Source organism: Staurois parvus, unplaced genomic scaffold (assembly GCF_062004578.1).
Source record: "Staurois parvus isolate SC_StPar_1 unplaced genomic scaffold, SC_StPar_1.0 ptg000560l, whole genome shotgun sequence".
Taxonomy (NCBI): domain Eukaryota; kingdom Metazoa; phylum Chordata; class Amphibia; order Anura; family Ranidae; genus Staurois; species Staurois parvus.
Window position 1 is genome coordinate 170,333 of NW_028318356.1, and position 23,517 is coordinate 193,849.

At 41.7% G+C, this 23,517-nt stretch overlaps 1 protein-coding gene across 1 annotated transcript in view; it reads left to right on the forward strand.

Annotated features, from left to right (window-relative positions):
* LOC149450900 (uncharacterized) overlaps positions 1 to 23,517 on the forward strand; it is a 222,272-nt gene that overhangs the window by 81,275 nt on the left and 117,480 nt on the right. Inside the window, exons 18-21 of the mRNA XM_089691268.1 lie at positions 2,187 to 2,447; positions 4,074 to 4,331; positions 13,206 to 13,466; positions 16,474 to 16,734. Of these exons, the coding sequence (XP_089547394.1) occupies positions 2,187 to 2,447; positions 4,074 to 4,331; positions 13,206 to 13,466; positions 16,474 to 16,734 (1,041 nt within the window). The remainder of the gene's footprint in view (positions 1 to 2,186; positions 2,448 to 4,073; positions 4,332 to 13,205; positions 13,467 to 16,473; positions 16,735 to 23,517) is intronic.

A 23,517-nucleotide genomic window follows, 5' to 3' on the forward strand; every position in this document is an offset into this window, starting at 1 on the left:
TGTAATAGCCATGAAAAGTAATAAAAAATATAGTGCCTTATCCTCTTTAAAATTAATTTATTAAATAAAGTGGTGCACTCACAAGTTAAAACACCATTAAAATGTTGAAATTTGAATCCATAGTAAAGTTTTTCAATGTTGCTGAATACTTGCTGTATATTTCTTTAAGCATCGTGATGTCGCAATGCTTAAAGCAATATACAGCAAGTATTCAGTATTTATTTTATCTTTATTTTATTTAACCACTTGCCCTTCAGAGAATTTCCCCCCTTTCTGACCAGGCCATTATTCGCGATACAGCGCTGCTTTACTTTAATTGACAATTGCGCGGTCATGCAATACTGCATCCAAATGAAATTTATATCTCTTGTTTCCCAGAAATGGAGCTTTCTTTCGGTGGTATTTGATCGCCTGTGTGTTTTTAATTTTTTGCGCTGTAAACAAAAAAAGACTGACAATTTTGAGAAAAAAACTATATTTTGGACTTTTTGCTATTAAACATGTCCATTACAAACATTAAAACAAATCAAATTTCGTCATAAATTTAGGCCAAAATGTATTCTGCGACATGTCTTTGCTAAAAAAAAAATCCCAATACATGTAAATTAATTGGTTTACGTGAAAGTTAAAGCATCTACAAATGGTGGTATAGATACTGGATTTTTTTTATACTAGTAATGGTGGCGATCAGCGACTTATAGCGGGACTGCGGTGGACATTCTGACACTGGGGGGAATGGACTAACTGTCACCGACATCCCCGGAGACACTAATACAGTGATCAGTGCTAATAAAAAGCACTGACACTGTACTAATGGCACTGTGCAGGAAGGGGCTAATCTGGGGCGATCAAAGGGTTAACTGTTTGCTGCGCACTGTTTTACTGTGTGTTGTGTGCGCTTTACTGTGTCAGCACATTGCTTTGTATTGCCCTGCTATGCAGAGCAATACAAAGCAGTGTGCAAGAGCTGACATGGAAGAGATCTCTATTGTTTACATACAGGTCTCTCCCTCGTCAGTGATACTTGGCGATCGCTGGATGCCGGTGGGGAATCACCTTCCGAGACCCGGTGATCGACAACTGAGGCCGCCAATGGCAGCATGGGTAGGGGGCGCATGCGTAAATGCAAAATCACGTATATATACATGTGATTTTACGCAGCCCCGTAGCAGTATTTCTGCTATAGGGCGGCGGGAAAGCGGTTAACAAACACTTTCTGTTATTTATTGATAAGCCTAGCAGAGGGTGCAATTGCAGTGAATGCCCAATAGATGGCTCCCTACTCAACACAATGGTGTTAATACAGAACAGCTAGGCTTCACTTACAAACATTCCAGGAGTTTTACAGTTAGGCTTCATGAGGCACATAAATGGCTTGCACCTATAGCAAGGTCACTATTCATCTTTGGTCAAATCTGCAGTTTGCTTTTATTCACAGACGTCTCTTATCTGCATAGGCAGTTTTTCAATAAAGGAGAATAAACCCTTTAAAGCTAATCTCTAGGCAGATAAAAAGACATACCGTAAGTTAATGCAGCACCATATTCATTAATACATCATTAAACTTATGTTTTAAATGCAAGCAGCATACAGCAAGTACCTGAAATTTGACTTGATATCAGCCTCTTGCAATCCCCTATACAGCAGATCCCAGACTGGCTGAAGGGAAAGCAGCACAAGGACATGTGACAATAAGAAACATGCAGATAGAGGTAGGGAGAGTGGCGGGGGAGGGGAAAAGCCTGTAAGTGTTACTTAACTGCCACATAAAAAAAAACAACAGTTCTGCTCTGTCAGATAGGGCATCCAAATATGAGATTTACAGAGCTTGTTTTTGAATGGACTGATATATAGATCCTTTGGTATGTAAATAGCTTCCCTAAATGTTTTAACTCTGTGTACTCAGCTGTTTGCCTAGAGTTTAGCTTTAATTTACATGTCACCAATATATTAGTAACCACCCTGCACAGCCTTCCATTATGCCAGAACACATCCTGGATGTCGACATTTGAGCAAAATTACAAATCAGCAGGTAGATTTTTGTGTTCTTCAATACTTAAACAGTGGGCAAGATGGCTGCTAAAAGTTGGCGGGTTCTGATCAGCATTAATGGGTGTGAGTTTGTTCTCCTGCTTTTGTTCTGTTGTATTTGACATTAAAATATTGCTAATGCTTACTCTTTTTAGTTCCTTGTAAAGCAAGAAATCCAAATATGAATTTCGATTGTAGTACAAAATTTGCAGCTATTGATTGGGAAGCAGCCCTCGGGGCAGTCTCATATACAGCAACAATCGCTGCTGAAGATGGGCAAAGAAGTGAATGCAGCTCATTAGGACTCAGCTGTACACTTGATACATTAAAATGTGGCCAGATATATAACTTGACTGTGGAAACCTATGGATCAAGTTGCAGCAGCAAAGCCACTGCTTCAAAAAATTTTCACACAGGTAAGTTATAATTAAAAAAGTATTAAAACCAAAACAAAAATGTAATATATTGCAGCTTACCAACCATTAGATGTGATGACTGCATTAGTCTTTTTTCGGTTTTTCCCTCTGTTTTTACCTGGTAATGTGGCCAGTAACACACCTCCTGTGTTGTGTGCCACCAATCTGGAGCAGCATTGTTAATCTGGGGGAAGAGATGTGTTAGATGTACTAGCAGATTTAGATACACTAAATTATTGAAGCCGATCTCCAGTTCACACTGCAGTTACACAAGCAGTTACAGCAACAGTTTTGTTCCTTTTGAATAAATAAAAACTGATAGACCTATGTCAGTGGTCTATAGTTTGCCTCATGCCTGTTATTGCTACAACTGCAAGAGAGCTTGTTCTTTTAAAAAAACAACACATTTACTGGCCAGATGACCAGGTGAAAAGAAAGAAAAGAAAACCTTTTACAAAAAAAACGAATGCAGCCATCACAACTAAAGATTGCTAAACTGAAATATAACAAATGTTTGCTTCTGTTTAATACCACTTTAAAAGCAATTTTATACCATCAGATGTCACTACATTTCGTTATATTATATTCTCTATGAAGTGCATTCAGTGTCTGATGTCCCTAACATAAAAATTTGGAGATACTTTGTAAGTAAACTAGCTAGTTAGGTGCTGCCTTGGACGGAAGGGCTAGAGTTAATGTTTTACCCTTTTACTTGGCGGGTTCACTTTGGGTCTGACCCACTGGTCCTGTGAAATAAAAGAGGGACAGTGTCTGGAGCAGAGAGCCCTGGGGTCATGTAGAGAGAACCTGCAGCTAAACTTCTGGGAGCCATCATGATGTGGGAGGTCATCGGGACCTGAAGACTCCAGCCACTAGGGAATGCCACTAATGGATCTTTGTTTACATGGACTCTACCTTTGCAGGTGTAATGCAAGTAACCGGCACAATTTTACATGTAGTCTACAGTTCGGGTCACTAGCACATGGTGGTATGAAGAGTCTGCACTTTAAGTATTACCCTATGTGCACAGCAGGGTTCCATTCTGCCACTGGGATTAGTGGTGGGAAGGCGCTGGACAGGTGGCTGTGGACAGTGTTCGGCATGGCCCATTTAGTTGCAATCTACAGCGGGAAGATGTACAATTACACAGGGACCTGGGAGTTAGCTGGAGAACAGTTATGGTGCAGAAGTAACATGGTGTACATTCATATCTAAAAGTAGAGGTGTGCCTTAAGGTCAAGTATTCCCTCATGTTGGCCCCAGCCTTGTCCCAGGGCATTGGTGAAAACAGCACAAGAGTCAAGGTAACCCACATATGTGAGGTAGAGTGATCCTGTTACATGTGCCTAGCGTAGCCCAGAAGAACCCACCCCAGGGATAGTTCTTACATGTGAGCCACACTTGGTGCCCAACAAGTTAATGGGAAACATGGAGGAAGGACCATCATCAGCTACACCTTGCTCTGCTGGCATACTATACAAGGCCTTTATGACGTATAGAATAATGTCACTTTGTCATATTAGATAATGTAATCTTTTGAGGATACCTTACTGCAATGTACATCAGGACTTACAACTGTTTATTGATCATCTGCCAATACTAATTTCAATACAATTTTCGTTAAAGCACCATGTATGCCACAGAATGTCACTGCACATGTCAACTGCCATACTAATGAAGCTGCCCTGAACTGGAGCAAAACACCTGGGGCTTTTAATTACACAGCCCTGGTGACAGGACCAGATGGAGAACGCACTTGTAACACAACATCCACTTCTTGTGACATCACACATCTGAACTGTGGCCTCACCTACTACCTTACTGTCACAGGATACAATGGCCAATGTCAAGGACAAAGCAGTAGCCCCACAGAATTTATCACAGGTAAAAATATAAATACTTAAATCCATAAGGTATTTAGAATCTAGTCATTATTCTATGAGAGTCCACGAGTTTAAGAGTTCAAGACTGTTTCTCTGGGAATATCGCTGATAAGTTCTCTATTTATTGGGTCTATTTTTGATATATGTTACAGATCCGTATGGTCACTTTTTAATAGGTCTTCGCAATGTGCTCAAAAATGTTAGTTTAGAAAATAACTTTCATATCAGTTCATTTTAGTTATCCTCATACCTCATCAATATGAATTTCTGTTGTCTGCTTGTTACCTTCCACCACCCTGCCTTTTAACCTTAATACTGCAATATACAATATTATGGATCTGAAGAATTAATATAATTAAGATCTCATTCCTTCCTAATCTGTTCTATTACCTTTGGGCAGTTTCATCCCTCATTATTTTGATTATTCAAACCCCATTTCTGTTTCATCAAGAATAGTAAAATACCTTAGTTATCTAAACTATTTATTATATTGCATATGTCCAACCCAAACTGGATTTCTAAGTCAATCAACACCACTTTAGCATTAAACCCTTTAACCAAGTTTTGAAAATTTTCCATGCTGTACTGTTCCTGCATTACTATATTTTCTATTTTTAGTTATCAATTCTATTTCAGCAGGCAAACTCCATTTATTGGGTGCAGAGTGGTAGGTGACTTGGTTCACAATTGCTAAGTGCTCAACAAATATTCTGACCTTAGAATAATAATACTTTGATAATTAGTGTCTATATGGATAGCTATAGTGGTGTGACCCTCCTGCGCTCCAAATGTGTGTTTAAAACAAACTAAATTAATATATGAACCCCAAACAGCTGCTAGCATTAAATCATATACCAGTGATCAAGTAAATATAAACCATATAAATGCTGCGCTACATTCAAACTTATTTAAGTGAATGTGGAATCCAATAACTCAAATCAAAATAGTGACAATAATAATAAAAATAAATAATATGTGCTTAATGATAACAAAATTACCAAATAAACCACCCAAACTGATGAAAAAGCACAAACTTAAATCTATACGTATGTGCATGAGAAATACACATACATATATTACATCACACGTGCACAATGTGAAGTGAAATGATGACTAAATAATAAACGCAAACTCAAAGTTCAATAATGAAATGTTGAAGGTGAACAAAACTGTAAACGGTGTTTCCAATAATACTGTAAGGTGACCACAAGTGAAACAAATCGTGCAGATATCTGGGTGTAGATAGAGCTTATGAATCCAACCACCTTCTGGATTAGCCTCTCACCTCATCACTTCGACCCTTGCAGATGAAGAAAAAGTCATCAATTTCTTATTCTTGCCTTTTGGCAAGAATAAAGAAATTGATGACTTTTTCTTCATCTGTGAGTGAGAAAGAATTTAAATTGAAGAATGTATCACTTGTAGGACAGAGGGAGTTGTGTACGCGCTGCAATGTAGTTGCGGAATGCAATATATAGGGAGAACTAAACGACCACTTTGGGTCAGGCTCCGGGAACATGTACAAAATATAAAGAAGGGGTTCCCGAAGCATAGCGTCTCTAAGCATTTCGCCAAGTGTCACAACAAAGACCCTAGTGAATTAAAATTTTGGGGTATCACGAAATACAAGAGACATTGGCGAGGCAGCCATAAGGTGCGTACTTTGAGCCAATTAGAGTCGAAGTGGATTTACAGTATGCATACTTATTTTCCTAATGGTTTGAACATCGAGTTTGATGTAAATTGTTTTATTTCTGATTTCTGAGGTAGTTTGAGATGGAGCTATGGGTATATGCAATTTTTGATTATGTAAACTCATGCTTTCAGATAGAATATATGTGTGTGATTTTATTCGGAGTTATCCTTTATGGGCTGGTGAAGGATGTAGTTAATTAAAGTAAATATTTTCTCTTATAAAATATTCTCATTAATTAAATATTCATTTTTTAATATAGTTTTAATTAATTTAATTTATTTTTATATTTATTTATCATTTAGGATTATATATATACGGATGCGTCCTTATATGCAGAGGTATATGTATGTTTCCGGTTAATGGTATATATATATATATTAATAGATATGGGCTTTATATTGGTATATATAATTAGAGATCACTAGAGTTTTGGCGTTCAATTAGGTGAGATATGGCCTATTTTTATATATATTTTTTACTTTATTATTTTATATTATTTTAATTAATAAATAAAATATTTTATACAAATGGGAATGGGTATTAGATTTTTTGCTTAATATTTTTTGCTGTTTTTAATCAATATTGCAGTTTGGTGCATCATTATACATTTCTTGGTTTTTTCTATGTAAATGTGCCCACTGCTGATATTAGTGTATACATCTCTGCAATTATTACATTTTGGTGCATCATTATACATTCCTCGTTTTTCTCTGTGTAAATGTGCCCATTGTAGATATTAGCTTATGCATCTCTGCATAATAGTCCCCAGTGGTCTTCAGTTTAATGGCCGCAGGAAGTATCGATGCGATGAGGTTGAAGATAACACCTTCTATGTGGGTGGTTCCTTCTATCCTGGCCGGGTATATAAAGAGCTATCGTCACTGTGATTGACAGCCCTGATGAAGTCACGTGACATTGTGACGTAACGCGTCGGCGTAGCGCGGTGACGTATTTCCGGCGTGGCGGCCATCTTGGTACACCTGTGTATTCAGCTGTACACCCAACAAACATAGATATATCCTCATCTGAGAGCATGAGGGTCTAATGTGGACTGGCTGCTACGTAAGTGCAATTTTACCAAAGATTTTATGTTCCTATGGTATAATAAACATACTACACTATGGGAGGATTCCTCTTTTTTGTTCTGAGAAATTGATATTTCACCTATACTTGGAGAAGAGCCTGAGTGGGAATACTAAATCCTGAAAAGTGGTTTTGGAGTGCTGTGGTGCCTGGAGGATCTGTGAGAGGGATCCATTACTGCTCTTTGACCCGCAAGGGTCGAAGTGATGAGGTGAGAGGCTAATCCAGAAGGTGGTTGGATTCATAAGCTCTATCTACACCCAGATATCTGCACGATTTGTTTCACTTGTGGTCACCTTACAGTATTATTGGAAACACCGTTTACAGTTTTGTTCACCTTCAACATTTCATTATTGGACTTTGAGTTTGCGTTTATTATTTAGTCATCATTTCACTTCACATTGTGCACGTGTGATGTAATATATGTATGTGTATTTCTCATGCACATACGTATAGATTTAAGTTTGTGCTTTTTCATCAGTTTGGGTGGTTTATTTGGTAATTTTGTTATCATTAAGCACATATTATTTATTTTTATTATTATTGTCACTATTTTGATTTGAGTTATTGGATTCCACATTCACTTAAATAAGTTTGAATGTAGCGCAGCATTTATATGGTTTATATGGATAGCTCATGTTGTCCCTTCCTACCCTGAAACCTGCTTCAGAGGCTGACCAACTGATGGAGATATGTTCCATATTTCATGGTCCTGCCTACAGATGATTTGACTCTGGTCAAAAGTTTATAGATTACTTAATAGTCTATTTCTTGTGATTTTATGTAGATTCCAGAGTGGGGTTTTTTGCTTCCAGATACAATTTTACACATAAATGAAAATTAATGTGATTTGATGTCTTGCTAACTAAACAAACTATAACAAATGCCTGGAAGAGGCACTCTGGGGAGACTTCAACAAAGCTTCTGTGTCACTTTTCTGGCTTTAATCCCTCGCCAATGTAACGCGCTGAAATGATGATAGGGACTTGTGCACCAAATTCAGGTATTTCTAAAATGGGTCACTTTTACATTCCGACAATTGAATGTGCCAAATTCAAGATAAAATACCAATAGTTCATATTTTACAAAAGTAGAGCTAATTAAGACCTACTCTCTTTTGGTGTACAGAGAAACTGGCACAGACAGATTTTGCGAAAGTGTCTAGCATGCAATCTAAAAGTGGTGCAGCATGCGCCAAATTCAAGTACAAGTTCTATACTGGTCTTTATGAATTTCAGTCTGTGTTGACTTTCGGTGTGATATTTAGGCCTCGTTCTCAATGGCATACTTCATCATGCACCCATGCAAAGGACGTGTTTTCTGACAAAAAACACCCCTGCATCCATGTGCCATCAGTTTCAGCAATTACAGCCTCTGCTCCCAATTTGACATCAGTTTTGGTGAGGGTGTGTGTCCCTAATTGCAAATAGTATGCGTCTAGACTAGATGGATTTGTATTCAGTCAGAAAATACCTAGAAACCTTATGGAAACCCAGCCAATATACCGCTATATACTGTATAGCAACTGTGGATTAATAAAGCTCATCTACGTATGGATTCCAAACTTTCTATAAAATGGTTTCTTTCACCTTTTTCTATTACTGAATTCAATCACAAGTATTTTGTTATTCATTACTTAGCACTAATTTTTTTCAACTATCACTAATATATACTGTATATATATGTTTCAACTGTAGAGATTTCACTTGCTAGCCTGCATATATGACAGAAAGTGAAAGGAAACCTCTCCAACATTACAGAAATCCCCTCCTAAAATGTTGTCAGCTAAACAAGCATCCCCATTTGGAGATTTCCCCTCTATTCTGGTTCTGGTGACATCTCAAAATTTTGGATTATCCTTCCATAAACTGTACACAGATAACAATAAAAAGACTGACAAGAGTTCCAACCCCTACCACTCTATCCAAAACTAAAAAAATGTTTTCACTTTAGATTCACATTTATCCTTGATGTCATACTGAGGAAATTTCATTATCTTCAGAATCTTATATCTTCCTTTCTTTTACAGGTATTTAAGTGTTCTTGCAAAGAACACTTATTGTTATCTCACAAATATATTCTTATTATAGCCAAATTTGCCACGCTAACTCCTCCCACAGTTTTTACACTACAAAGACAAGTAATATATCAAAACGTGCGGATTGTTCCCGATCGGATTGCTGTTACTTTGTGGAACGTTTCGCTGAATCGTTCACGAAATATTGCGGTTTTTGTGGCGACATTTTCCCATAGGAATGAATGGAACAACTAGAGTGAGAAATGACAAAGCTACAGTGTGGAAGGAAAAATCAGAACATGATTTGTAAACTGCCATCACTCTGTCATTTTCAAGCCCACCTACACATATCTTATATCAAAACGTTCAGCTAACCCTGCTGTCACTAAAAATGTTCACGGCTAAGCCATACTCCTGATAGTTTTCACAATATGACCATTTGTTTGCAACTCACCCCTCCCATTGACTTTCATTGAAACTTCACTCACAGCCACCTGAAATTTTAAGGGACGTTTTTAAACTGCCACTGTGCCTTCATGTTTAATATTTCAGAGACATACTATACATCAAAATGTAGGTCCGGTTCTTGTGATTCTCACAATATCAAGCTCTTCGCAGTAGCATTTATACTTTTAAAACTACAAGTGTTTGAAGATGGCAATCGCCAGAGAAGTTGGCAAGATGGAGCAGTGTGCTTATAAAAGCCTGTCAGCTTCCTGACTGAGTGAGTTGCTATAGCAACCAAAGATGACTCACAGGCAGCTGAGTCAGCGAGGCTAACTGTGAGCTGCAAAATACAAGCTGAAATGCATTTCTCCCTCTATCAGGCTTGCCATGTGCACTGCTTACATTTCATCAATCACTTGGTAAGGGTTGGCTGCAAGAACACTTTACACAATTTCCCCAGAAATTGTAGATTTTCTAGTTTAAAATACTATTGTACCATGTTTTTATCCATTAGTTGTAATATGTATGAATATGCAAATGTTAAGCAATATTTAACTCCTTGGCACTGGTGTCTCTCGGTCCTTTAAGGGGTTTCAGATGCCAGGAGGTGGGGCGGGGTTTCTGATCATGTGACCGCCATGATTGGCTGTCACAGCGTTCACATGATCGGAAAGCTCCAGATTGCAAATAGAGAATGGGAGCTTTCCGTTAGCTGTCGGTAGCTGTGCCGGGAGTGTGCTCTCCACACAGGTCTGTTTATCTTTAGGTATACTTATATGCAGCCTCTATGCATTAAGGCGCACCCACAGAAAGGCTGCATATATGCATACGGCTGGTACCAAGGGGGTAAAGCTTAAGTTTAGCTATAAAAATAAAAATCGCTATACTTTTAGTGACCTTAGATACCTGTAATGAAGTATGGCCCATATTGTTAGGGAGTTAATTGCTATGAGTGTTCTATGAAGCTGCAGAGAAACCCCTCCCCCCCAGGGACCCGCCCCTTCTCCTTCCTCCACTAAGTTGTTTCATAGTATACACTACATGTAACACGATCTCTGAATGGGGAAGCGTCTGGTGAACCACAGGTTTCTCTGGCCCATTCACAGAGCATGTTACATGCAGTGTGATGAATAGAATATCTTTCTCAATGGAGGATGATAGAGCAGGGGGCTGGTCTCCTTTCAGGAGCTTGTACACTGATGCTAAACAGAAGGCTTAGAGCAATTTGTCATTGCATCTTCAAAAAATCAGCAGAAGGAAGAGGACTGGGCATCCCTGCACATTATACAGCTGCCTGCACAACATGGGACATCCTTTTTTAAAGGTGAGTTAGGTCACTAAAGCTATGGCTAAACTTCAGCTTTAAGGTCAATAGGTATATTAATTTGGTAACTCCAGAACAGGATCATCTTTACCCGCTTGCATCCAACTTTTCAAACTCAATGGTTAATCCAACCAAGTGGTCAACAGTGCATCGGGAGTAGCGGCCATTTTGTTGGAATTACTGAAATCCTGAATTTTATGTGCTTGAATGTGAGTGCATTATATTATTTTTAAATAAATGGTTAAACTCAATTTTACTACACTATGAGATAGCTCTGTTCTCTCTCTGAGTACTATCTAATGAGAGCACTGTTGAACACTGGATTGGATTAACCATTGAGTCTGAGAATTTGGATGCAAGCGGGTGAAGTTGGGAGATGATCCATTCCTGTAGTTGATGTTTAACTGTGCCTCTTGACCGTCCTTTTTTCCAGGTGGTCAAATGTTTATGATAAGAGGCTGTGTATGTGGTTTGAAAGTGAAGGTCACCTTGTTCATTATCACATCTCTATGAGCACCATCAACTATCGGTTCCCTCATAAGGACTTTATGGACATAGCTCACCAACCCTTGCTGCTTTTACTTTTTCTTTCTATCATGGTGTGTTTGCACTTTGTTTGAAAAAGTCTATGTATAGCTATAATTATTAGCATTGCACTTTTTTTATTTACATGTTTGGAAATTAATTTCACAGAAGAATAACTTATAGTGAGTTAACTCTTAGCAAAATAACTGGAATATTAAAATATTTGCTGTGAAACAGGTGCTTTTTTGAACCATGCTCAAGAAAAAGAAATTTGGGCCCATTCTTAAGGTCTGTAAGGTTTTCTGCTGTGCAGGATAACTCACCCAGTTCTTAGGAACTCACTCCATTTATAACATAAAAGCCATACTAAGGTTATCACTTACACATGCTGTTTACTGTGACATCAGCTTGTACACTCCCCGATTACCCCTCACTGGCATTGTCAATTTGGAACCTCACCTTCAAAGGCCAAAGAATCAAAAGAGTCCTCCTCAACCTGTCCGATCAAACACCTACAGCCAGTCAGAGTGCATCCTACATAAATGAGGTCTGCAATACAGTATATCTTTATATATTTCGGCTTTGTGCAGAGTGTTGTGAGATGGGGAAACAGCTCTCATTGTTTGAACACTGTTTGTGTGCAGTAAATTAAACGTTCGGGAGTGACATTCTGTGGTTTAGCCACAAGATGTCACTGTTTTTCTAACACAGCCTCAGACTGCATAAATATTTCTATATTCAATAAGAGGTGGAGTTTTCACATGGAGTTTAGTAAACAGGAAGAGGAGACTGCAACCATGTTTTGGACGATGCTGAATGAATGTGAGCTGAGAATCCGATGACGTCCAGGTGTGAATGCATCCCTCAGTAACCAGAGCTGCGGCTAAGTGAAGCTGATCGTGTCCAAGACCCTGATCCTGTTCAGTGAAAGGAAAATTGCTGCCAGCAATGCTGATGAGAGCAGAAGAACAACGCAACATATACTGCGATATCGCATGCTTGTTGGAGAGACATTTGTGCTGTTCAGAGTCACCAGCGCATGCAAAGCAGACCCGGGTCGGTAAGATCGTGCACGCACCTCATTTCAGTGTTGGCGCCTATAGACTGAGACCAGGCCTATAGTTAGTTAGTTAGGGTCTCTGTTTGTGTCAGGCCACAAATGTTGTTACTGATCATTGGAAGGACTCCATAACTTAAAGTGACATTTCACATTGGAGAGCTGATAAAATCCCACAAACTCAAGCCAGACTGGTGTTTTGCTCAGAAGGAATACTCAGGCACGTGCTACAGGACCAGTTATGGGAGGGGGAATACTGTAGATTTGTGTAAGATTGTAAACTGTTGTGCTGCACCGCAGGCTAGCCCATACCATACACCCATACACTGATTCTTGCTCTTTTAGGGTAATAACGGGTAAGGTGTGGCAGCTTAGTTGTGCCCACCAGTAGGTAAATACTACACTTTCTACCTTCATCCATCAGAAGGCGCCGTGCTGCGCAGCACAAGGGTCTCAGCTTTTGGGCTGGGTGTATGTAAATTTATTGTATGTTCCCAGCATTTGTGTTTATTTGCCACATCTAAGTAAAATTCTGTTGTGGCAAAAGCTGGTGTTGGGGTTGCTTTCCTCGTTCGTGACTTCACTGTATCCTGGGGTGCCCACCCCGGTACACGGCTTACAGTGTAAAAGAACTATTAAATACTTAGTCAGGAGACCATAGGGAACCAGCTAGGGATGCTACATTTTCATCAATTTTTACAAATGTATTTGTGTTTCTCCCTTCAGCCCCATGTACACCTGTGAATGTCCTTGGAGGAATAGACTGTGTTGCTGGTTCTGTAGCTTTGTCTTGGTCAGCAATGGCTGGTATTGAAGGTTTTACATCATATCTTGTTGGATCTGATGGTGTCAATAAAACATGTAACTCTGCTGGAATGAACTGTGATTTTTCTGGCCTACCATGTGGACATGAATATGATGGATTTGTGTATGCTGTTAACAAGCAGTGCGAAGGACCATTGAGCCAGTCTGTAAAGATGTATTCTGGTAAGCTAAAATTTGTAGATATTATTGCCTTACATGTGTTTTTTGAAAAAGGAGACAATACTTGCAAACCTTAAAAAAAGACAAACATAATTTTTTTTCTGGCTACAGGGTCACATTACTGTTATATTTTCCTTTTGCAAAGATTTTTTTTTAATTTAATACAAGAGGTTTACATAAACAGGATGGGTCAAGAATACAGGCACCGATAAACATAGTCAAAAGCATATTGACTATTGTGATGAACTAGGAGCGCAGAGAGAGAGAGAGCACATGGAGGCAGATCACCCGGAACCCAATGTGCAAGCATTTATTGGGGAGTTTTTCGGGGTACAGACAATAGAACAGCTTGTCCACAGAACAACACAAGACAAAGCGATACAGTAGGGTTCTCAGGATGGCAATATGGGACAACAGGGTACCGATAGTACACCGGGTTCATTAGGACAGAGCAGCGAGGGCACAGCAGGGTTTGGAGTCCACTGGAAAATGGTTTCGGGCAGACTCAGGCTCAAGTCCAACACAGGGCAGAGGTCCAGGCACAACGGGGTTAATCCAATACACTGGATGCGGAACAGGGCAGACAGGGTTAAAGTCCACACAGGGCAGAGATCCGGGCACAACGGGGTTAATTCAATACACAGGATGTGAGGCAGGGCAGAGAGGGTTAAAATCCACACAGGGCAGAGATCCGGGCACAATGGGGTTAATTCAATAGACAGGATGTGAGGCAGGGCAGAGGGGGTTGAAGTCCACACAGGGCAGAGGGTTAATCCACTCACCAGCTAGCAGTGGAGAGCCTGGGGGGCGGAGAGGGCTGGGAGGTCCGGAGCAGGCTTGCAGTCCATCAGTGAAGGAGGCTGGTGAGAGGGGGATCCGTGGGGTCTGGCTGCAGCACAGTCCTTGCACAGCAGCAGGCAGGGGGAGCAGTTGAAACAACAGCAGAGACCGGGAGCCCTCTTCGGCATTATATGCAGAGCTGGGTGCGTTCTTGTTGCCGTGGTAACCCAAGACTTGGCATCAGGTTAGCATGGCAGTGGGCCCCGCCCCCTGGAGGGAGGGAGCGTGGCCTTTGTCTCTGGTGGGCATGGAGCGCGGGAGAGCAGGATCGTGCTGTGCCCGTGGAGACGGAGGGGGGGGCAAGAGAAGTGGAGCCTGCATGTGGCAAATCCACATGCAGGCGCAGCAGGGGGCAGACTCCTGGTGGCAGCAGAGTGAGGAGACGCTGGGGGGGGGTATCAAGAAGGAAACGGGGGGGGGGGAACTAGCTCTGTGACAACTATATATTTTAATAATGCTTCCACAGAAAAGGGGGCCTAATGAGGCGTCCTTGGATAAAGAAAAGGAACTTTTTGGATCAGAATTTCTTTCCTATTTTATTCTCCAAGTAATGAACATTGTACATGCATAGTAGGACGCCCTTAGATTATGTCTAATGTTACAATCACAGGTGGGTTGGGGTTTATATTGTAACAGATAGCTTATGTTTTGTGCCAAGATGAGTATTGACAGTGTGTAGTGAAATGAATATAGGAAGGAAGAAATAAGGAGAGAAGACGAGAGAGGAAAGATAAAAGACATAAGGACATAAAACTGAACCTGGGATCTGTAAGATTATACTAACAACACTTCTGTGTATGATTTTAATTTTACAATTATGGAATCTGCTGTTTGCCTCCAAGTGGATGCATTAAGGGCCCATTTACACTATTGTGTTTTGAATGCATGTGTCCATATTCTCCCAAATAAAAATAGTATCTGCACCTATCTCTGCACTGCAAGCAGTACATGTCAGTTTTTTCTGTGTCTTGCAATGGAAGACCCATAAAAGCTGATTGCAATTCATCAAAACACACGTGACCTGCCCTGTGATATGCTGGCAACAGCTATTTAACAAGCCTTCCCCAACAGCTAAAGGCTCTGAAGTCTATGAGGGGTTTCTTGCTGGCATCTTCTCCCTGGGTGCCAGTCTTAAGTAATCTTTATTGGCCGGTGTGGGATGATATAACTTCTGTGCAAACCCAGGAATTATAGACAAGTGAAAAAATTGTGCGCTGCCAAATAGATCAACAGTGAAAATACACAAAATACAAGCTGCTGCAAACACATAGAATGTGTGTTCATCATGAAAAATATAAAAAACTAATATGTACTGCTGCACTGCTCAAAAATCATAAACATAAATAGCATAGCATAAAGTCCAAAAAACATATATAAACTTCAATGTGAAAGTCCACAAAAGGTGAAGAAAAAAGAAAGAAACTCTTTCCAGATGGAAAAAAAACATCCTCCTACTGGTGGGTGAGCCCACAATCCCGGTGCTGTAAGTCTTTAAATGGTGTACATCACCACAGTGAACATATAGTATAGGTGGACCCTCACCTTCTCATATGGACCCATATAAGAAACAGGTCAACCAGACATCTCCCCTCCTAGTGGGGGTAACACACAGGTCTCTCTTCTATGGATAATCCTCCCCTCATATGTAACCACTGTATCCTCCAAATGAACCTGTTAGTGATATGGCTGGCTCTGTAGGTGGAACTAGGTCCACATGGAAATCCCCATATAGTGTGGTATGTCCAGAGCCCAGAAACCCAGGAATTAATCATCCAGGCAAACATGGCTGTGCCAGTGATGTAAGTTGAGCTGCACATACACGGCTCAGTTTACATATACTGCAGAAGAACGAGAACAGGCAGGTAGGTTTATTTATTGCAGAAGAGATACAGCAAGTCTCTTTTGTGATAAATAGCCTGGCTGCTCATAATCTGTTGAAAAATACTTTCAGTTCTGCTTTAACTCTATCCAGTCCAAATCCTCACTTCACAAACACAGTGGAAACTCAGTAAAGCATGTCAATGTACAATGACTAATACTACTAAAAAATGCACTTCTACACACTTGCAAAGGTCTAAATGGGTCTTAAATGTAGGTACTTAGTGTTATCTTCAGATGCTCAGTAAGCACTAATTAATATACTTTTATCTTTTATCACTTCGGTCATCAGCCCCCTGTGTTCCCATGGATGTAAAGACCTTTGTTGATGGAAGAGAAAACTCAGTGCTCATATCCTGGAATTATTCCCCTGGGGCCATTTCTTATACATCATCACTGATCAGTATCAATGGAGACAGGCATAACTGCAGCACTGGGAATACATCATGTCAGGTACAAGAGTTGACATGTGGAGAGGTGTATACTACAACGGTCACTGCATACAACAGCATGTGCAACAGTGGTGAAAGCATTGCTACTAAATTCAAATCAGGTAAGATAACAATATTAAGCCATGGGTAAGCAAATACAAAAATATGTAAGCTTTCCATCAGCTTTCAAGCATCCACCAAATATTTTGTTTTTCATTTAAAAAAAAAAAAAAAAAAATGAAATTGCAATTTACATTATATAAATGTATTTATATTTTTATAACAGTTTACAAAAATGAACAATCAAAACTACAGGTTGTAGATTTCTGTGAATTACTCAAGTTCACTTTTCAATAATTTTAAAGAAAGTGTACAAAACATTGTGGGGTTGACACAAGCAGGGGCGGACTGACCATTTGAAAACTCGGGCACTGCCCGAGGCCCCGGGGTCAGTAGGGGGCCCCATGAGATGCCCCGGTACCTTTTTAATAGGCTTTTTTGAGTTTGGGCAAGGACACAGGGGCCCCATGATCCCCTATTGCCCAGGGGCCCTATGAGTTGTCAGTCCGCCCCTGGAGTACAATTTTCCCCTTTACAAATAAAAAACCCAATGCATTACATAAAGAGAGGATTAGAGAAGGTATAAGAAACATTTCCCCTCTCTGAGTATGTGTGATGACATATAAGACAGCCTAGGTAACATCAAATATTAAAAGAGATGCATTCAAAATCAGTATTAAGCAAAAGAACTGTAAATAGATTTGGACCTTAGTGTTCCCTAACAGTATGCTTAAAGTATAATTCCCAATTCAATGTGTCAATCTGAAATAAAGTGAATGTGTCCATATGGAAACTGAAACTGGAAGATTTCACATGATGTAGCTCCTCTCCATCTCCACATCCCACTGGGATCAAGAACCGGGTGCTACCTTTCCCAGGATGCTTCACTGGATCGGAAGACAACCCAACCCAGAAGAAAAAGAAAGAGAGAGAAAGAGGGAGAAAGAGAGAGAAATAGAGAGAGAGAAAGAGAGAGAGAAAGAAAAGGAAAGAAAGAAAGAAAGAGAGAAAGAAAGAAAGAAAGAGGGAGGAGAGTGAAAACGAGACCTAAGGACCATCTGTTCCTTGATGTTGAACCCTTCAAAATAATTGTAATTCTATTTCCAGTCAAATATGGATGGAAAGCTGTCCATATTTCCAAATATATAGTCAGTATAATACTATAGATTTGTTATATCTGTACATTAATGCTCTTTTAAATGACTACAATTAGAGATGAGCGAATCGAAGTAGCCGAAGTGGAATTCGAGTCGAATATCGGAAAAATAGCCTAATTCGGACGCGCGAATCGAAATTTTTCCGAAAATGGCGGCTGACATGTGCGGCGACGGAGCGGGGATGTCTGGGAAGGCGCGCAGACAAGGCGCGCTGACCCATAATGCATTCCTCAACGACATGTGATCGCATCAGCCAATCAGCAGCCAGCCAGCTAGCACTGTGTAATGGTCGAGCTATAAATAGCGGCCATTTTGGAATTCTTCATTTGCCTGCAGTCATTGAACAGAGGCAGACCGCTCTGTATTAGGGACAGGGACAGAGTTAGGGCCACAGAAACGATACTTGGGGACAGAGAAACGATACTTAGGGACAGAGAACTATTACTCAGGGACACAGAATTGTTAATTAGGGCCACAGAATCGTTACTTAGGGACAAAGAAACGCTAGTTAGGGCCACAGAATTCATACTCAGGGACAGACAGAATTGTTACTGAGTGCCAGAGAATTGTTACTTAGGGCCACAGAAACGTTATTAGGGCCACAGAATTGTTACTCAGGGACAGACAGAATTGTTACTGAGTGCCAGAGAATTGTTACTTAGGGCCACAGAAACGTTATTAGGGCCACAGAATTGTTACTCAGGGACAGACAGAATTGTTACTGAGTGCCAGAGAATTGTTACTTAGGGCCACAGAAACTTTAGTTAGGGCCACAGAATTGTTACTCAGGGACAGACACAGAATTGTTACTGAGGGCCACAGAACTGTTACTTAGGGCCACAGAATTGTTACTCGCACAGACACAGAATTGTTACTCGCACAGACACAGAATTGTTACTCAGGGCCACAGAACTGTTACTTAGGGCCACAGAATTGTTACTCGCACAGACACAGAATTGTTATACAGGGACACAGAACTGTTACTTAGGGCCACAGAATTGTTACTCGCACAGACACAGAATTGTTACTCAGGGACACAGAATTGTTACTGAGGGCCACAGAACTGTTACTTAGGGCCACAGAATTGTTACTCGCACAGACACAGAATTGTTACTCGCACAGACACAGAATTGTTACTGAGGGCCACAGAACTGTTACTTAGGGCCACAGAATTGTTACTCGCACAGACACAGAATTGTTACTGAGGGACACAGAATTGTTACTGAGGGCCACAGAACCGTTACTTAGGGCCACAGAATTGTTACTCGCACAGACACAGAATTGTTACTCGCACAGACACAGAATTGTTACTGAGGGCCACAGAACTGTTACTTAGGGCCACAGAATTGTTACTCGCACAGACACAGAATTGTTACTGAGGGCCACAGAACTGTTACTTAGGGCCACAGAATTGTTACTCGCACAGACACAGAATTGTTACTCGCACAGACACAGAATTGTTACTGAGGGCCACAGAACTGTTACTTAGGGCCACAGAATTGTTACTCGCACAGACACAGAATTGTTACTCGCACAGACACAGAATTGTTACTGAGGGCCACAGAACTGTTACTTAGGGCCACAGAATTGTTACTCGCACAGACACAGAATTGTTACTCAGGGACACAGAATTGTTACTGAGGGCCACAGAACTGTTACTTAGGGCCACAGAATTGTTACTCGCACAGACACAGAATTGTTACTCAGGGACACAGAATTTTACTGAGGGCCACAGAACTGTTACTTAGGGCCACAGAATTGTTACTCGCACAGACACAGAATTGTTACACAGGGACACAGAACTGTTACTTAGGGCCACAGAATTGTTACTCGCACAGACACAGAATTGTTACTCAGGGACACAGAATTGTTACTGAGGGCCACAGAACTGTTACTTAGGGCCACAGAATTGTTACTCGCACAGACACAGAATTGTTACTCGCACAGACACAGAATTGTTACTGAGGGCCACAGAACTGTTACTTAGGGCCACAGAATTGTTACTCGCACAGACACAGAATTGTTACACAGGGACACAGAATTGTTACTGAGGGCCACAGAACTGTTACTTAGGGCCACAGAATTGTTACTCGCACAGACACAGAATTGTTACTCAGGGACACAGAACTGTTACTGAGGGCCACAGAACTGTTACTTAGGGCCACAGAATTGTTACTCGCACAGACACAGAATTGTTACTCGCACAGACACAGAATTGTTACTGAGGGCCACAGAACTGTTACTTAGGGCCACAGAATTGTTACTCGCACAGACACAGAATTGTTACACAGGGACACAGAATTGTTACTGAGGGCCACAGAACCGTTACTTAGGGCCACAGAATTGTTACTCGCACAGACACAGAATTGTTACTCGCACAGACACAGAATTGTTACTGAGGGCCACAGAATTGTTACTCGCACAGACACAGAATTGTTACTGAGGGCCACAGAACCGTTACTTAGGGCCACATAAACGTTAATCAGGGACACATAATTGTTACTGAGGGCCACAGAACCGTTACTTGGGGCCACAGAAACGTTAATCAGGGACACAGAATTGTTACTGAGGGCCACAGAACTGTTACTTAGGGCCACAGAATTGTTACTCGCACAGACACAGAATTGTTACTCAGGGACACAGAACTGTTACTGAGGGCCACAGAACTGTTACTTAGGGCCACAGAATTGTTACTCGCACAGACACAGAATTGTTACTCGCACAGACACAGAATTGTTACTGAGGGCCACAGAACTGTTACTTAGGGCCACAGAATTGTTACTCGCACAGACACAGAATTGTTACTCGCACAGACACAGAATTGTTACTGAGGGCCACAGAACTGTTACTTAGGGCCACAGAATTGTTACTCGCACAGACACAGAATTGTTACTGAGGGACACAGAATTTTTACTGAGGGACACAGAATTGTTACTGAGGGCCACAGAATTGTTACTCGCACAGACACAGAATTGTTACTCGCACAGACACAGAATTGTTACTGAGGGCCACAGAACTGTTACTTAGGGCCACAGAATTGTTACTCGCACAGACACAGAATTGTTACTCGCACAGACACAGAATTGTTACTGAGGGCCACAGAACTGTTACTTAGGGCCACAGAATTGTTACTCGCACAGACACAGAATTGTTACTGAGGGACACAGAATTTTTACTGAGGGACACAGAATTGTTACTGAGGGACACAGAATTGTTACTCGCACAGACACAGAATTGTTTCACAGGGACACAGAATTGTTACTGAGGGCCACAGAACCGTTACTTAGGGCCACAGAATTGTTACTCGCACAGACACAGAATTGTTACTCGTACAGACACAGAATTGTTACTGAGGGCCACAGAATTGTTACTCGCACAGACACAGAATTGTTACTGAGGGCCACAGAACCGTTACTTAGGGCCACATAAACGTTAATCAGGGACACATAATTGTTACTGAGGGCCACAGAACCGTTACTTGGGGCCACAGAAACGTTAATCAGGGACACAGAATTGTTACTGAGGGCCACAGAACTGTTACTTAGGGCCACAGAATTGTTACTCGCACAGACACAGAATTGTTACTCAGGGACACAGAACTGTTACTGAGGGCCACAGAACTGTTACTTAGGGCCACAGAATTGTTACTCGCACAGACACAGAATTGTTACTCGCACAGACACAGAATTGTTACTGAGGGCCACAGAACTGTTACTTAGGGCCACAGAATTGTTACTCGCACAGACACAGAATTGTTACTGAGGGACACAGAATTTTTACTGAGGGACACAGAATTGTTACTGAGGGACACAGAATTGTTACTCGCACAGACACAGAATTGTTACACAGGGACACAGAATTGTTACTGAGGGCCACAGAACCGTTACTTAGGGCCACAGAATTGTTACTCGCACAGACACAGAATTGTTACTCGCACAGACACAGAATTGTTACTGAGGGCCACAGAATTGTTACTCGCACAGACACAGAATTGTTACTGAGGGCCACAGAACCGTTACTTAGGGCCACATAAACGTTAATCAGGGACACATAATTGTTACTGAGGGCCACAGAACCGTTACTTGGGGCCACAGAAACGTTAATCAGGGACACAGAATTGTTACTGAGGGCCACAGAACTGTTACTTAGGGCCACAGAATTGTTACTCGCACAGACACAGAATTGTTACTCAGGGACACAGAACTGTTACTGAGGGCCACAGAACTGTTACTTAGGGCCACAGAATTGTTACTCGCACAGACACAGAATTGTTACTGAGGGCCACAGAACTGTTACTTAGGGCCACAGAATTGTTACTCGCACAGACACAGAATTGTTACTCGCACAGACACAGAATTGTTACTGAGGGCCACAGAACTGTTACTTAGGGCCACAGAATTGTTACTCGCACAGACACAGAATTGTTACTGAGGGACACAGAATTTTTACTGAGGGACACAGAATTGTTACTGAGGGACACAGAATTGTTACTCAGGGACAGACACAGAATTGTTACTCAGGGGCAGACAGAATTGTTACTGAGGGCCACAGAAATGTTACTTAGGGCCACAGAAACGTTACTCAGGGACACAGAATTGTTACTCAGGGACACAGAATCGTTTAATTAAAGAGTATGTCAGACAACATGCAGAGGAGTGGCAGAGGAGGCAATGTTTTAGGAGCGAGCAGACGTGGCAGCAGAGGAAGGGGTCGAGGCAGCACTATTCGCAGCCAGAGGCTAGTGCTCCCGGTGTCATCCAGTACAGTGAGGAAGAGCTAACAGAGGGCGGTCAGGAACGGGGGGAGACATCCGCCTCTTCAGCAGCCAGGCGAAGAAGTAGTGGCGAGGAGAGTGGCTCGGTAGCCGGTCTAGAGACAGGTCTGTCTCCTGACCCACACGCAGCCGAGGGGGCTAGTAGTGAGGCGGAGACCCTAATTGATGATGATGAGGCTGATCGCACTTGGCAGCCTCGTCGTCATCAGGCTATTGCTTCCGCATCATCAGGAGAAGAGCGTGGCAGCTTGGCAGCGAGCAAAACAGTCGGTGGGTTGTCTCCATCGCCACACTCTGCCATGTGCCACTTTCAGGTCTCCTCACACACTGCTGGTGTGTTGAATTTTTTGACATAGGGTGCTGGCAGATTACGGGCCTCCCATAGCTGCTGCCAGGCCCCTAATCTGCCATGGGCCCCTATATACCGCCTCCTCATGCTGCTGCCAGGTCCAGAGTCTGTCATGGGTCCCTGTACGGCCTCCCATTGCTGCTGTCTCCATCGCCACACTCTGCCATGTGCCACTTTCAGGTCTCCTCACACACTGCTGGTGTGTTGAATTTTTTGACATAGGGTGCTGGCAGATTACGGGCCTCCCATAGATGCTGCCAGGCCCCTAATCTGCCATGGGCCCCTATATACCGCCTCCTCATGCTGCTGCCAGGTCCAGAGTCTGTCATGGGTCCCTGTACGGCCTCCCATTGCTGCTGTCTCCATCGCCACACTCTGCCATGTGCCACTTTCAGGTCTCCTCACACACTGCTGGTGTGTTGAATTTTTTGACATAGGGTGCTCCAGATTACGGGCCTCCCATAGATGCTGCCAGGCCCCTAATCTGCCATGGGCCCCTATATACCGCCTCCTCATGCTGCTGCCAGGTCCAGAGTCTCTCATGCCATGTGCCACTTTCAGGTCT